Raw genomic sequence first — 17274 nt, 5'->3', positions numbered from 1 at the left:
TGCTGGTTTGAATATCACCCTTTCAATCTCACAAAGAAAGATGACTCTGGTACCTGGCCCACAGATGAAAGGTTCACTTTAGGCTTCTGGCCCTTAGACTACATGTAATACGAGTCAGAAACCTAATGACTTTCGTGTCTCAACCTGTTACGTGCTGGAGCCTGCAACCGATGCCTTGACTCATCCCTGGAGCAGTGCTCTTTCAGGCAAGATAATCAAGACCTTATTTTTCATAGACAATACTTCATATAACAGTAAGTCTCGGGAGGTTTCAACTGGCCCAAAAATATCTATGAGACCTTCCTTAATTTTGATGTCTTTCACACATATGATATTGGCAGAAAAAGAAACATATAAGCAACATTGACAAAAACCTTGTGCTAAAGTTGAGTAACAAAGTTAGAGTCTAGCTGGATATAAACTGACCAGGTCAGGCTCCAAGAAACAATTTGTGTTAACATCCAAATATTACTGGATAATTTTTACCTAGCACTCACTCGATATAAATATGTATGAATATATATACACACATATATACATCCCAACCCTCCACGGAAAAAAAACTGATGGCAAAATCTCAGGCAAAACTCAAATAAATGTATCATGATTACTGGCATATTGCTTCATGCCATTGCCTTAACATTCAAATGAGTTTAACAATTGCTCTTTTGAAGCTGCTAATGTTAGAAAAAATCTCTCAAGTTCTGGAAGTGGCTGGGAATTCCAGGTTCTAACAGCTACACTGGAAATATTCACTCATCAAGAGGTTCAAAAGACACTGTCAGAACTGAAACACAAACACATGTCAGAACGACTTGAAACAGAATGACTATAACTCGTGAGTTTGGGTTTTCTTTAAATCACATTTGAAGAGCTTTTAAAATGTTTAATTTATTAAACTGGCTTTGATACTACATGCATAGCTTTCACTTTCAAGTGCTACAATGGCTCAATTGAGCACAGAATACATTAAGCTTAAAATCCACTGCCACCATACACATTTTTGAATGATATTTTAGTGTTTCTTCAATTGAAGTAATAAACTCTCTGTGAATCTGACATGAAAACAGAAGCAGCAGCCTCTCATTCTGCATAAACAACAGTGTCAGATGCCATCACTGCTCCAACTACCAAAAAACCCACTAAGTAATCACAACTACTAGGAGCTGAACACAAGCAGCTTCTAAGAAAACCCCCAAAAGAACAGATTTGGTTTTCAAAGAACAGTTCGAGTTTTCCCAGACATTACTTCAATCTCTCCTGGCAGACCCAGGCTTTGGCATGGCTTCTTTTCTCCCCTCTGCCAGCGCTTCCTTGAGGAGGCTGTCATAAGAAAGGCCATGTGCCTCGCTGCATGCACAGTTCTCTTCCTGCAGCCCTGTCAGGAGCACTGTTTCAGTCCACCTAACACTATGAGCTGATGATGCAGAGGCAGCAGTATCAAGTGAGACCCAGGCTTTGAAGGAAGTCACATCCCACAAAGTGTGCTTTGTGCCCTTTGAAAAGGCAAGTCAGAGCTGTGGCATCAAGAAACTGAAGATCTCCCCCTTGGACTGGGGAGAACACAATGGGAACACTGCCCTCCCTCTAGAGCAGGATTGGGCTGTGAAAGGCAAGGTGTAGATTTGTACAGTGGACACAATGAGTTCCTGCTGTCTCATAACCAACCTTCAGAGTTACAGTACCACTGCACTGCTTGTCTGCCAGCACCACCAGGTTATGCCCACACACACTGTTAAATGCACTCTCTGAGAGATGCACTCCTGTTTTATCCACTCAACTGCTCACACATGCAGCAGTTTTCTGACTGCTCTTAATACCAGTGAGGTACCAGAGTCACAAATACTTCATTCAAAAGGTACATGAGAGTTAAGAGCCTAATTATTTGAAAAGTCCTAAGATTCTAGAAAAAGTATACAGTTAATACTGTCCTATAGTTTATTGCATTCAACCTTGCCTTTACCTGGAGTGACACATCTGAGATGGTGTGTTGACAGTACAGAAGAGTGGTTACTGTTCCAAAAGAAACAAAACAAATACCCCAACACCCCCACCTTTGGGCTTAAATGCAGAATCACTAGTTTTCGAATGTAACAAACCACAGCATGGGTGCCCTGGCACAAACCCAGAATCCTAGGTAGTAGAAAGTAAGTGCTCTTTACTATCAGCTTTGTTTTAGTACACACACATCAGGATTTGCAGAAGTGCCATTTGTCAGAAACACAGCGGAGCGGGGAAAGAAAAGTACGTCTCTAACTGCCTACTAACAAAGAAAGCTAATTTAATTTTGAAACAAAAGGAGCTAAATTCATTATTCTGAGACAGCCCCAGGACGTCCAAGCACAAAAAGGAAGAAAAGGAGTTTGCCAAAGACATGCAGAAGAAGCTTTTTAAAGTTACCTGGAATCGGGATATTTTGTAAGCGTGGCCAAGCTGCTGGTATACATGTGCCCACCCACATCAATGTGAACTGGTGCGTTGGATTTTGTGAGCTGTGCTGGAGTGGGGATGCCTTGATTGTTCAATGGAGATGCAGGGGATCTAGTGATCAGAGGTCTTGACATATTGGGCCGACTGTCCTGTGAAAAGATACACCTGGGTTAATGATCTCCTTAAAAACCTTACAGAAACCCCCAGTCTTGAATCAATAGGACTGTCTCATAGTCTCAGATTATGACTTTTATCTCAGTAAAGCACAGACAAATATTTGGCAAGTTTTAAAATGAATCCAGCTCCAAGAGTTTGAAATGGCTGCATTTTAAATAAGTGGGGAAAATGGATAAAATCCACAAAGAAATCACGTTCAATAAAATAAATTTTTTCTGAATACTACTCGCGACAATCAATCCATACCAACAAAAAGGGTCACCCTCATTTTTAAGAGTTGATGAAAGCACTGACAGAAAGAGATACAGACAGACTGAGAACAATATTTTCCTTAATTAAGACGACCCCAGGCAGACTTTCTGCTCCTTCCCAAGCCCTCCGTCACTGCCGTACCACCAGAACAGAAATACAAACCCTCAACTCCTCCATCCTGCACACTCTTCTCTCGAATTCCCAATTCACATAGCACAGGAACAGGAGGAGAACTAGTCAACTGCTCATGGACTGCAGACCACTGGACATCGACAGCCTTTGAGAAAGACATTTTCCATTTAAAAGTTATAGGTCTGGCGACAGCTGCCCCCGCGCAGGCTGCAGTGTGCGGCTGGCTGGGCGCGGAGGGGCGGCGAGGCTCGGCCGCTGAACGCGCGGCGGGTCCCACGGGCAGCGCCGGCGAGCGCGGCCGCCTGCGCGCCGCGGGCGGGGCAGGGCAGGGCAGGGCCTGAGCCGCAGCCAGCGAGGCAGGCGGCAGGCAAAACCGGGGATTAAAATAGAAATGCGTTCGAGAGCGGCTGTGAGACTGCCCCGCTTTCGACTGGAGGACAGCTCCACGCGGAGTGGAATCTTATAGGGATGCCCTGAGAACTAAAAGCCCTTGCAAATGAGTGAGTTTTACATTTAAAAGGTAAGCAAAGCAGCGAGAAGTCAGATACACTTCATCACAAAACTCCCTTTGTTCTTTCAACACTGTCTTTCAGCTGCACAAAGTAATGGACTCCTTGTAAACATCTCCTGGGAGCCAGGCAGCAAAGCGGAGCGCGGCCACGAGAGCGAGGTGCGGGCACTCGGACTGGCCGAGCCCGCCGCCAGGAACAGCATTTCCCCATCTCTCGTGGCTGCTGAAAGACTCCAGCCGTAAAGGCAACGTGAGCCAGGTAATCGTCTGGCTGAAATGATTTACAGGCCAACGTTGCACAATAAATCCGAGTAATATGTAGCAAAAGGCATCCATAAACCACAAGGTACTTAACTAATTTTCTTTCCTGCACAAAAGCAAGCTTGGGTGTAAAACTGATAAAAACTAAGGGAATGAAGAAAAACGTCTAGTTTAGCTGTTGGTGGGGGAGGGGGGGGAGAGAAGGGTTGGGTTTCTTCTCTTTCTTTATAAGCAGAAGTTAATATAAATCTGCAGAAATACCAGGCTTAATCACTACAATTGCTGGAGGAGGTGCCTGCAGCGCAAAGAAGACAAGTCCAGACAAAATAAGGCACACACGCTATGCAAAACTAATGTCTGCTACAAATGCTATGTGGTACAACCACCACCCAAGATGCTACTGATCTGCAGAGTGGTATTTAGTAAAATAATGAAGAAAAAAATTAAAAACAACAACTACAAAGAAGTCAAGGACTGATACAAACTGAGGTTGGGGGTGCCTACTTCGGACAGATAGCAGGAGGAAAGCACCACGTCTGAGAACACGTTCCAGTGCTTCAAAGGAGACAGTTTGGCAAAAATAAAGATAAAATTATCAATGAAAGTTGAGACTAAAACGAAAAAACAATTCTGTAACTTGTATGAGATGGACACCAGTATGTGCCTTCACAGGATCCTCTCTGGCAGAAAGAACAAAGCTCTCTTGCAATTTAGCACAGTGCAGCACCAACGAGTCCGTCACAGTTTTTCAACTGGACACATTCTCCAGTATACCCTGCCTGGGGCTGCTCAAGAGAAAATGAACAGATTTGCAGGGTTAATATTGTAGTTAGGCTGGAACCTCATTCAGCACAGCTGTGATAGCACTGGCTGCACAAAACAGTAGAAGAATGTGTAGTATAAACATCACTGCCAGGATGGGAGATAGGTTGGAGGACTGTGGGAATTTTAAAAGGCATAAGAAGACACAAAATGTAAGAAGAGGGGACTAGGTTCCAAACCCAAGTCATAACCAAGCTGCCGTTTACAGTTTACCTACTAAAACTCCCAAGAAATAAAAATGCTTTATAGTAAAGCCTTTTGCTCTTTTATTTCACCCTTCTCCTTTTCAACATTTCCTCTTCAAGTTACCTGTGTTTATTGTGTCTCATGAAACAAAGTCCTTCTTCTCAATGGCTGATATTAAGCACAATAATGCTAACCTTGCTCCAGTCTTAGCCCACAAAGCACATTTCCCTGCACAAAACCAGTTCAGTGCCATTTTGGAGACACTTTAAAATCAGGCAATTGTATTTCTACTGCAGTTGCCCCAGAGAAACTAAAGCAGAAATGCGGTTCAGAGAAGCAGGTATTTAAAAGAATGCCATATTTTTTTAATGTGGCACAACTCAATAGCACTGTCAGAGCACAGAAGATCACCGTCCAATGGGTACAGCATTGAACAGATCAAAGTTATAAAATTGCATTAGTTAAATCACTGTATTGTTCAGCTATGGAAAGGATAACACAGGGGCAAACAGTCTCTGAAGAAACACATGGCTTGCATTGGATTATTGCAAACGTGGAAGTGAACAAGCTTTGGTAAAAAGTAGTGAAAACAAGGCACTGCTGGTGAGCTAAGCTTCTACCATCTAATGTGATTACAAATGTAATTCTTTAGCAAGAATTACAGGTGGAGAGAAGGGAGTCAGAGAAACTAAACTCAATGGGCTCCAGCAAGCTATCTGGAGCTGCTGACAACAAAAAGAATCAAAAAGCTCTTCAGCTCTTCACCTTTCTTGGTGTCAGACAGGTGAGACATGAACCCAGGAATGGGTTCAGAGCTCAGCCAGGGCTGCTCCCACACAGGAGATCACAGAGGCTGCTGTCTGCCTTGGGAACTGCATCAGCTTTGTTCATGAGTGGGGCACAAAGCACGGCCACCACCTGCATTGGCTGGATGGGCAGCACCCCTCCTGACCTGTCAACAGTCTGACCCTTCAGAGCTTTCCTTCTCAAACATTTTATTAATCTTACAAAAGATTACATAAGAACAGAAAATACAGTTTTATAACAGTTCCATGAACCAAAATACTTCAAATACCCTGTAAAGCATTTATCATTATTAATATCCAGATGATTCCCTCGCCCCAACAACTTTTCATAAAAATTAGTTCCCACTTTCACTCATAATGAGTGTAAGATTGAAACTACATAATCAAAAGTGCCAAAATCTGTGTGTTAGGCGGCTAAAGGCATTTAGGTTTTCTAAAGCTTTTCAGTTTTGTTTCAGTACTTCTGCTTCTTCACAAACACTCTGGTCTTAGACCAGTTTGGGGCTCCTCCACTTCTCTGCTGATATTTGAAGGAGCCTTTTCACAACAAGCAGCTCATAGGCACAGGTCTTTAGAGATTATCTGAACCTGCTTCACATTTTCTGCTCTAGGCAAGCCCTCCTGGAGGCTCAACAAAAGCAAAAGCAGCCCTGCCTTAACTACTCCTCCTGGGATTTACAAAAATCTGTATAATTTAGAAGTCTTTCTACGAAAGGGGGCCAAGGATCATGGAGAAAAGCTTAAAAATCCCTTCTCCTCTCCCTGCCTTTTCTTCTATACCATCTTCTCCCCAACTCCACTCAAAAAATTGTTAAAGAATAAGCCTTTATGCCTGAGTTGACAAAAAACACAGTAGCTGCAGAGCTGAGATGTGCACTCATGCAACTGGTGTACCAAATGACAATAACATAGGAACCATGTCAATGTTCTGGTAGCAAGTGGAAGGAATAGGAAATATCTGAAGAAAATGAGTCATTACAAAGTGCTAAGTGTACAAAAATCAAAGAGATGGGAGGCTTACTCCTCTCCTCAAAATAGTAGCACTGGTGTCCTAAGTGTTGTTTACACTCTGTGATATTGAGTAAAGTCATCCTGGTTCTCTTCTTAAGACAGAAACCTTGACAAAAACCATGCCACTACAAGACAACCCAAGCTCAGGCACAGAAGGACCGGCATTCAAGTACAAACTGTCTGCTTGACTCACTGGACTGTGAGGATCATTTTAGTTTGCAGGTCAAGACACTGCTGGCTGGAATTATTTTAGCCAATGTCTCCCCTGTAAGCCAGCTCAGCCCAAGCAGAAGTGTATATCCTACTCAGTAGCATATATATTCCCTTTCAAAGCCCCAGCAATTATTACTGATGAGAAACTCAAATTTACACATGTCTAAATCCCTTGGATTTTTTGGGGGGAGATGTGAGGGCAAGCTTGTCTTATCTGTTCTAGACATTGGAATGAATAATCATGTAGTAGTTTATTCTAAAGTATCAAATCAGTCTGTGTTCATTACCCTTTTTTCACAACAGAGAGACATGAGACAGATGCTTCTCCTCACAAAAGCTTGGTGCCCAGGAACAACTAGAAACAGCAGTTAATACATCCCCATCAGCCACCTTCAGCAGAAGAGTCTGAACACATATATCCCACTGTATGGGAATGAATCCAAACAGCAAATAAACTTTAGAAGCTGGCGTCAAATACCTTTTGCTCCAGTACAGAGCAGAAATCACTCAAGTGTCAGGGACAGTGTGTGCCTGCACTCTGAAATAAACAGCAGGCTGATGCTCTGGCGTGCCTGTGAGATGGGGGAAAGTGCAGCTCAAGAACCTTATCCAAACCAGGAACATTAGGACTGCTCTTCGATTTGGCTCCTGCACAAGTGTCACCGTTTTGAAGATGTACTTTTTCAAAACAAACATTTCATTAAAGATTAAAAAAACAATCATGATCCTGTCTCACCACAATGCCTAAAGTACCCCCCACTTTTCTGAATTCAGCAAAAAGAGTTGCCACAACAAAGAGGCTGGAGAAAGCATTTATTCAACATAAACAATATCAGTATAGTACAAACAGCATTTCTGGAAGGTGTAGCAAGCAGGCAGAGATACAAAGCTATGTGCCCTTGAAACCCAGGAGCTTATCCTGCTGGAAGGGGAAAATCCCACCCTGGGTACCTCTATGGGCTGGTGATGTCCTCACACCAAACTCTCTGGCTGTGGCTCTGGTACTCAGCATCCACAGATGACACCAAACTGTGCTGGCCTCTCAGACAGAGCCCTGCAAGGTGGTCCAAGATGACCATGTGCACCACAAAGAGCATGCAAACTGCATTTTGATCTCAAGGTGTGCATGCCATCATGGTGCTTCTCTTCACCTTCATTCTGAAGAGCCCAGAAGCACAAAGAAATTGCTCAGATCTTTGTCAAAAAGTCTTTACATGTAAGCACATCCATCTTTTTCTTCTGCTTCTTCACTCTGACACCAGTGGTCGGTAGCTCCCTGAGGACATGGTTGGGCTTTACTGCTGCCACTGGGTCTGCAAAACAAAGAAACAGCCCATTGTTTTCCCCAGCAAAAATATGCCAATTGCACTGTCATGTTTTGCCTTTCATCAATATAATCCAACTGCCCTTTCTCTCATAGCTGCAAGATTTAGGGTTGCTGACTCTGAAGATTAGGAATTATGTTTATAAGGCAAAACTCCAGAACAATTGTGTTTGAGCGTCACTCAAGAAATGGGCCCAAAACACAACCAGCTGCAATTCAATGCCACAGTAAGCTAAGACACCAGGTCCACTGAGGCTCAATAGCAGTACTAGATTTATTACTCTAAATCTCTAAAGCTTCATTCTAAATCCTGAATGTCTGTCAACATTCGACAGAAGGTCAAATTATCCTATGCAGGACTGTCAAATACAATGGAGAGCTTGAGAAGTAGGAAGGTTTTCTGGATATGCTGAGCCACCAAACTTCAAATGATCTCCTATGCCAAGCAGCTGCTCACTCCTCACACCACAAGTGTCATGCTTGGGGCACTCGGTGTTATTTGCAGAAATACATGCAGCAGTGCATTTTAGAAAGGTGGGTGTCACAGGGCCACCTGAGAGAGGGGACAGAGATATCCAGAAGGGTCCCTCATAGCCAGGGTGTAGGGTATAGTTCATCGTGAAACAAAAACCTCCGCAGCAACTCTCTCCTGAAGGTGTCAGGAACAGTATTAGGCTGGCCTCTCTGTATCCTGAAATAGTCTAAATGCAGATCAAGTCTACAAAGGTGATAAATGCCCCTCTGGTCACACCAGAGTGGCTGCAGCAGTGGTGACAGGAGCACTTACCTGATGGGACAGTTTTAACTGGTACATTCTCCTTGTCCCAGAGTCACGGGCCCCGGGGTGGAGCGCTGATCTGGCCCCTCAGGACGGGGGTCCCTTGCAGCACATCCCAAATGCTGCCTGCTAACAGCCTTGTCCTCCTTGAGATGCTGGCACTGCTGAGCATGTATGCACGCTAAGTGCTGCAAGCACTGGAGAGATGTGGTGGCATTTCCTTGGTAAAATGAGCCTTGCTGGGATTTCAGAGTGGATCAGGACCTAGAATAAATGACACAGGTGCAGAAAACCAAATGCAAGGCAAAGGACTGAAGGAAGTGAGGTGTTTGTTTGTGCTGGGTGGAGAAAGCTGCCTACCTGGAGAGGCAGGACAGTTAAAAACCACCCTTGGACAAGAGCTTGGAGGCACCTTGATAATTCCAAAGCCCAGGAGCCAAGTCTATAGCACACTATTAGCTTGAGCAAAACAGCTCTAACCACACTTTCATCAGAAACTTGTGACTGAGCCCCTAAGAAGAAATCTTTAAGTGGAGAAAAAGCATTCATGGATAATGGCAGAAGTCAAATGAGGGCCCATGCTTACACCAGTAGAGGAGTAAAGGCAAGTCCAAAAACCTGGCAAAGTTCACAGAACACGATGTATCATTTCAAGTGCTTATAAAGTTCTCTGAAAACCTTCCTAAGTCTTGAAACTGCAGACAAAAGTTTAATATCTCCCTCGAAATATTGTATAAATTTGCATTCTTTATGGAAGATTAACTCAGCCTCATGCTTGTTTGGGTCAGTAGTGCTGAGGTCAGCCCAAATGTTGTCATTTATTACATCCCAGTTCTTCTGCACTGCCTATCCATTTCTTCCTTGGGTCAAGCACAACCCTTCTGCTGGAGGTGGCTGATGTGCACATTTGCTGTGCTTGGGTCAAGCAAGTGGCAAACATGGCCAACACAGGATCTGAATGAAGCTCCTAACACAAGCAGGATCTTTGGAATACATCCAACCCTCTGTATTGTGAAAAAAACAAACCAAATGTTGTCCAGCCAGGTCCAACCCAGATTCACTAGCCCCAAACACAAATACTTTGGCTTCCATGCTGGCAGGAGAACTTCCACAGCTTTTAGAGGTGCCAATTCGATTCTCACTCAGCAAAAGCATTCATTTCATTTACAAGCAAAACTGGATTTGAAAGCTGCTGCCAATTAGTGCACAGCACACCACTGCCCACCTGACACTGTAATCACAGGGTGTTCACCCCAGGATGAAGCAGGCAAAAACATCCCCTAACCATGCTGGAGGACACAGTGTTTAGATGCAGGATGACACAGGACCAAAGGTAACAGACTTGCCATGACGCTGCTGAGGGTGTCCTATGATAGGGGTAGACTGGACACATGACATTTCAGGCCACTTGCTCCACCAAGGGCTTGTCTGTTCTGCACCAGCATCTACTCAAATTAGCAATGAAACCAAGTTAGGAGTGACCAAACAACAGTGTAACTCCTCAGCCTGAGCTGGACATGACCAGTTCAAAATATTTAATGAAATACACAATGAAGTGCTTCAGTCACCTTCACTCAAACTTCTTTATTCTTACTTGCAAGAGGGGACAAGTACCCTGTCAGATACTGCAGAAACAGGCCAGTAAGTACAAAGTGATCACTTGGTCTGAGCAGGGAACGGCTGCAGTCATTGTGGACACTTAAAAAAAAAAAAAAGGAGGAAACGCTATTAAAAGATGAGCAGTCCCTGGGAAAGGCTTCCAGGTCTGAAGAGCCTTTAGCAGCCTGGCAGCCCTGCCCACAACACTGCAGCTTGATACAAAAGTCTTTGCTTCTGCTGCCCTGAGGACAGTTTCATTTACTTTCCTTTAAACCTGGAAAATGGGTTGCTTTTCTTCTCGTACCTCTACCAAACCTCAGGTAGCAGAGACAACGTGAATTTACTTGTACTTGATAGGAAAGCAAGCACACACAAAGGGAATTCCACCTTTTGCAAAGGGCAGAAATGACAGATTACTTCCCCACCATACAAGGCTTCACTCATTCCAGCGAGAAGCATCGATCCAAATATCTTGGACCACTCCATCCCAGCTGCAAGAGGTTTGGCATACCAGCTGCTTTGCAGATAGCATACCTAAATACTCTGAGGCTCTGTTCAGAGTCTGCACCTCCTCCCTGAAAGGAGCAGCCATTCAGTCAGCTCCCCCCAGTCTCAGGGAACAGCCCAGCACAGAGCAGTCAGCAGCTCCCACTGCCTCTGTGAGGGATGCAGCATCTGCCAGCTCATCTCCTGCACCAGTGAAGGCAGGAATGTGACAGCCACCTTCACCACGTGCACATGGGGTTTGGGCCAGGAACAGCTGTGGGAAGGAACTCTGAACACTGGAATCCATCTTTCAACTGTTCCCAAGTAGACTACTTGCAGGTTGAGATTTATTAACAACGTAATTTTTAGTCAGACTTTTCACTCAAGTGCTGTTGCCTTTTATCCACTTCTAGCAGGCACTCTACACATATTTTGCAAGAGTCTTCACATAAGGATAAGGGAAAAACAACAACAAACACTCCCTCCTGGGTTTAGAAGGAAAGGACTTCTCTTTGCCAGAACCATGATGGCATATTTGAATGCAAAGTCAAACAAATCCTTACAAATGGTGTCAAGATTTGAGTGGGAAAGAAACCAACCGGTTACATTCTTCTTGGACCAAATTTGCAATCTGTCCAATAATGTTCTGGTGAGAAGTAACACTAAAAAACAAGCATTGTTAAAATCTGTTTTGTTTGCAAGGTAAGATCCTATCAGTAGTACGTGAATAAAGATTAATGTCTTGAATTGCAGTTGTATCTGAAGATTTTAAACACCCATAAAAATGTAGATTTCAGTGAGATAACTGGAAGATTATCATGAATTGTCAGAATTTGAGAAAAGGGTTTTTCCTCTTTAGATTTGACTCACAAACTGAACAAAAATAAGCCTGCACTGCCTTATTTGAAGTCAGTTTACACTCCAGTTTGAATAGCACCTGCCCTTGGGTATGTTCCAGAAGAACATCTACCTTTCCACAAAGGGAGGCTAACACCCATTGTAAAACTTCCAGAGGCACATTAGATGTCTGTTCTCCCCCCAGCAATTTCACCCTTAGAAGTAGAAGGAACGCTGCCAGTTACAGCCTGTGCTGAGGAAACATGAGTTATAATTTTACCCTGGGAAAACTGCTGAACTGGGAGCTTCTGGTGTGGCATAGGTCTTGCCTTCGCAATCCAATGGTTCTTTTGATTCAGAGAGGCTTTGAAAGGGTGGTGATGAAAAACATAGCCTCTCCCTTTGAATCAGCCAGCTGCCTGCTTTCCTTTGCACTTTTAAATTTGGTTTATTAATTTGCCAAGGAGGAGAAAGAAATAACACTGACCCATCTAGAGAAGATATCTACTTCAGACCAAACATGAAAGCAAAAAAAACCACCCCCACTTGTGGACTGTCTGAAGAATTTTGTATCTAAAAACACCTTTACCACACTTAAGAAAAATACAAGAAAGTTTTTATTAGGTCTCCTGGCCATATGAAGAGAAAAAAGGTAAGGGACAAAACAGAAGGATCTGCTAAAACCACGTCTTTGAAATGTAAGACACAGGAGCTTTAAGCACTCTACAGATGTTTCTTGAAGCAACCAGTAATAAAATATTCTCAGCTGAAATTACAGTTTTGAAGACATTGAGTCCCCTTGGTAATTATGGCAGTAGCCAGTAAAACATAGCTTCATCTATAACCTGACTGCAGGAAAAAGGCATGAAAGTGCTTTGAAGTCACACATTTGTAATTATCTAATTTATGATAAAGATGTAAACAGAACCACAATTTTGTAAGTCACAGCTCAGTCTCGTAGAGAATTAGAAAGAGGATGTGAAATTGTAATAATAAATTATACATTCCTCATGCCAGTATCAGTGAAACACCATGGGCAAAACCCCCTGACCTTTGTGTCACTCAGTTTTCTTTCCTTCTTTTTCATCTATTCCCCTTCCAACAAGTCTCTGAAGCTGAACTTAGCAAAGCAACCTCCCAGCCTCACCAAAATGATAATCTATCAAAACCCCACTAGAGGGACAGAGACTGCCAAGAGGGAGAACAGTGCAAGCAAAGGGAAAGAGTTGAACTTACTGAGATGACAGGCTTTTTGGAAGTTCCTGTCGAGGCAGACTGCAATAGGGAGCATTTACCTGCCTCTACCACGATCCCATGCATTTCCAGAGCTAGCTGGGACTTTTTCCTCTCCTCCTGTAACTCTTATTAAAATTATCAGCCTACGGATTTCATAACAAGCAGGAGAATGAAAAAAACCAAACATTATCGCGAGAGAAATCATATTATGATGAACTATTTCAAAATGCCTGTGGGTTACTTAATACCTCGGGACAGGCAGCATAACACCACAAAGGTGTCACTGTATGGGGACAGGAAACAGCCCTCTGCTAAAAATATGCACGAGGCAGCACACGGCAGTGGGAGCCTCTCGCCAGAGCTCTGGGAACGGGTTATGCATGTGGCACATGAAACCAGCACACAAACACATCGGTAACCCAGGTATTCCCTAGCCCTGCCCTACTCCAAAATCTGCCCATCTCTGGATTTTAAATCCCTTAGAGAAGCAGGTATGGTTTTGGGTGGCTGGTAGGAAGAGGCTGAAGTCCCAAACTAAGCTAAATACAGCTGTGACTGCATTCAAAAGGCTCCTTCAGTGCAGTAGTGCATTAAGGTGTTTTACTTCACTTTGCCTCTTTTCTGGTGTTTGGAGTTTTGTTAAATGCTGGAAATGTATTCAGGGATGAACGGAGAAAGTCATTCCACCATTCCCTATATGGGTCAAGCAGCAGTTCTGATTTGTTAGTGTGAAGGGCAGGATTTAAGGAAAGGAGAGCACAGGAGTCTGCTCTGGCAGGCAAAAAGAGTGCTTGGCAAGACAACAACCATATGGCACATGAACAAAGCATATTTTAGATTTGGTTCATTTGATTCCATTATATGTAAAAGATACTCTAAGATCCATGGCTAAGAAATACAATTTTGGTTATTGTTTTCAGACCTGTAAGGATTTCTCCGAGTAGTCCTTTTAGCTTGTTTGATAAAAACATCCATTTGGGCAGCTAATTTTAGCATTTTTTACCCACAGGGGTGATTAACCCTGAATCTATATAACCCTGTGCTATATGCTAACAGCAGCCATCACTGGCTCTGCCAACTTCACAAAGCAGCAATCCACTATTTAGTTGTAGACAGTCTCTGCTAAACAGCACGGCAAACTCTTAATTTTATATTAAAAGGCTTTTACTTGATCCAACACCAAATCAGACCATGCACACAACCTTAGAAGAGTGGATGAAATCTACATTATATACAATATGCACCTCTTTGGATGGCATAGCCTGCTTCTAAGTCTGTGGGAATACTTCTCTGGTCATTACTAAAACACAAAACACCAGTGGCTGGGCAATAAAAGGACCCAAAAATGTTTAAAGAAGCAGAAAAATCTATGCCTGTCAATCAAAGATAAATGCCTATCTTACTTTCTCTAGCTACTACCTTTTATTGCCTCTAATATACAACACATTTCAATAAAATTGAAAATAAAAACACATTGGCATAAATCAACAGTCAACATAACTATGTCACTGCACAGAGAAGAATCACATCCTTAGATAATTCCAAGGGATAGCTCAAACTTATACCAACAACAGCAGTTTCCTCTGCTTTTATTTCCAGAAAATAAAAGAGAAACATAATAAAGGAACATTATTTTCAAAACAAAGAGAAGTTAAGTGAGACAACCCTGGACACAGGCTGTCACTTGCCACAGCTGGACCAGCCACCAAGGGGTAATAGGCATTTCCCTATGAAATAAATGTCTCTTCTGTCAGGCTTCTCTGGAAAGGGGCTCGGAGAAGCTGGCAGTGGCCAGAAGGCTCAGCTCATTTAAACTGCTATTGAGGCAGTAAGCTTTAGATGAACTTACCCTCATTCAGAATAATATTTGAAGCAATCTTTTGTTGGGTTTGTAGGGAAGCAGGGGAAGGCTTCATCTAACCAAAGCTGGAAGAAAGAAACTCACAGAATATCTTGAGTGGTAATAACCAATCAGACTGTGCTGCTCAGGGGCCTCTCTAGAGTTTTGAACATAACTTCTGCAATACAGGAAAACTAACTTTAAAGAAGGATAAAGACTACAACACTGGGGACAATAAAATATTTTAAAAATCATTAGAAGAATAGTTTTGAGTATCAAAAGTATGAGAAGGTGTCAGGTGCAGAAAATCATCAGCTATAATGAAATAATTTTTTAAAACCGTACGCAAGAAACACACCACATTCCAGTAGGGACCTGAAAAATGGAAGAAATGTCTACAAGAGGAAAAGTTGTCAGGTAAAGGGACAATTGTATATGGCAACATATCCAGAGTCTTTAAAAAACCAATCTCTGACAAAGTATGGGAGATGACTGCGAAGGATTTTATCTGGAACCAGGTAAATTTGAGGCAAACATCAGGAAGGCCTTACAGCTCGCGTCTCACTCCATGCTTGCCTCCCACTCAGGAGCAGTGGAGGAGCACATCAACTCTCTCCCTGGTGTGGAAAAGGAGGAAAGTAGAGGCTGAAACATTAGCATTCCTGAAAGGGGCAAGGACAGGGTGCAACAGAGACACGAGCGCACGTCAGGAGTGGGAAACCAAAGTATCCCCTTTGGAAACAACAAACCCCTACAAGGAAAACGAAACAGCAGACAGAAGGAGGAGGAGGCATTAAACTGCTAAAAGTGGGGGGAAACAAACCAAAACCAAACTCCCCCAAAAATGCCAAACATTTCAGCTGATAGGTTTCTCCTCCAGAAAAAATATTTGACACTTAGCTTCAAGAACAGAAGATTTGTAATGTCAGAAATCAGGGAGCATTTGAAACAAACAGGATGGGTTTCAGTAGTCTTGCAGTGATCACCCAGTAGAGCATAAGAGAACTTAACTTCAGTAACAATCCCAAAGTTGTAGATTGTCTCAGCTATCTTCCATCCCATTACAAATACAGTCAATTAAATGCTTGATTTCTGATGAACACCATCTTAAAGAACCAAAAGGGAATAGCTTGGGGAGAGGTTTATCTATGGGGAAAGAGGGTAGAGTGGAAGGATGAATGGCTAGATTTTGTTTTTCAGCAGAAAAAACAGACCTCATGACTTCTACCCGCACTGCCTTGCAAAACAGAACTTCAATCCAGAAATCAACAGTGGGTGAGGGTATGTGTGTGCCTTAGTCCACATATTTGAGAAGCAGCACGGAATGAGGCGTGGCAAGTGGAATTCCTAACTCCAGCCCTGGCCAGGAAAGATAGCTGGATGCTAACCGTGCCATGAATGTCTTGTCATCTAAATTCAAGTAAGTCCTGAGGTAGGTGCCCAACACCTTCTCACACTGACGTGTACCACAGACACAGAAAAAAATTATATTAGATCCACAGGGTTTGATAGCCACAAGAGTCTTGCCTGCCACATGCTTGCTTCAACAAAACCTCTTAACCCATCTCACAATGATGAGTCTTACAAAGTGCTCAGCATCAAGTAGCTTCACCGAGAAGAACACACTCCTGCCAACAGCAGCCTCACCTGACCAGAAGCAAGTCTGGAAGTTTCTAGGATGCTGACACTGTGGAATTCAGTAATAAGGATGGAGGTTCACCTCGTGAGGGCACAGTGAAGCAAGCCAGGAGGTTCATCTAGGACTAAGAAGCCCAGGAGAAATGTGAATGCATGGCTGAGCTTAAGCAGTAGCAGTTACATTAAAAATGGTTTTAAACACAAAAAAGGAACGGAAGACAAGCAGACAAACTCTAATACTCAGATACAAATTAGAATCAATGATGATGACTGGTTTTTATAAAGAGTCTAATGATACAATTCCAAATAATTCTTCCCACCTGTAGCCTGACACCATCTAGTGTATATTTTATTCGAAAAAACCCAAGTATGTTTTTTTCTTCTCCTTCTTCTTCTGGCTCCTCTTTTTCCATACTGACGCTTGTTTGCATTACATCTATTTTGAGCTAAATTAAATAGGAGAAGCAGAGTTTTGATTCAGTAGTAGTAATAAATGGGGTTAGCCTGGCATTGATCTGTGTAAAGGGGCCAAAGCTAGGACTGCCAGAAGCAAAACATGGTCAGTGAACTCTACAGCACAAAGAGTGACCCCGCAGCTGAATTCCTAGCCCTGATTACAACAGAAAGAGACTTGCTTTCCTGAACAAAGAGTATTTCAGGCAGCAGATTAGCAAGAAAAAGTCTACTTGCAATGGCAGTCAGAGGAATCTGACCAAAATTAAAAGCCACAGCAGA

At 43.0% G+C, this 17274-nt stretch overlaps 1 protein-coding gene and 1 long non-coding RNA gene across 6 annotated transcripts in view; one reads left to right on the top strand and one right to left on the bottom strand.

The window, feature by feature from the left end:
- KCTD1 (potassium channel tetramerization domain containing 1) overlaps positions 1–17274 on the bottom strand; it is a 100871-nt gene that overhangs the window by 31170 nt on the left and 52427 nt on the right. For 3 of the 4 annotated variants that reach the window (XM_063395125.1, XM_063395107.1, XM_063395097.1), the window contains exon 2: positions 2401–2579. In XM_063395125.1, coding sequence (XP_063251195.1) covers positions 2401–2564 — 164 coding nt within the window. In that variant the 5' untranslated portion in view covers positions 2565–2579. Of the gene's footprint in view, positions 1–2400; positions 2580–3021; positions 3268–17274 lie in introns of those variants that run through there. The other variant, XM_063395114.1, reaches the window with a different exon arrangement.
- Positions 3352–4819, top strand: LOC134549524 (uncharacterized). 2 transcript variants are annotated; one of them, XR_010080124.1, is made up of 3 exons: positions 3352–3491; positions 3585–3848; positions 4019–4819. It is a non-coding gene; the product is annotated as an uncharacterized LOC134549524 (long non-coding RNA). The 2 variants fall into 2 exon arrangements; XR_010080123.1 differs by having other exon boundaries at positions 3585–3761; positions 4019–4817.

The sequence above is a fragment of the Prinia subflava genome, chromosome 1, assembly GCF_021018805.1.
Source record: "Prinia subflava isolate CZ2003 ecotype Zambia chromosome 1, Cam_Psub_1.2, whole genome shotgun sequence".
Lineage (NCBI taxonomy): Eukaryota > Metazoa > Chordata > Aves > Passeriformes > Cisticolidae > Prinia > Prinia subflava.
The sequence above is the reverse complement of the archived record's forward strand: the minus strand, read 5'-3'. Positions and strand labels throughout refer to the sequence as shown.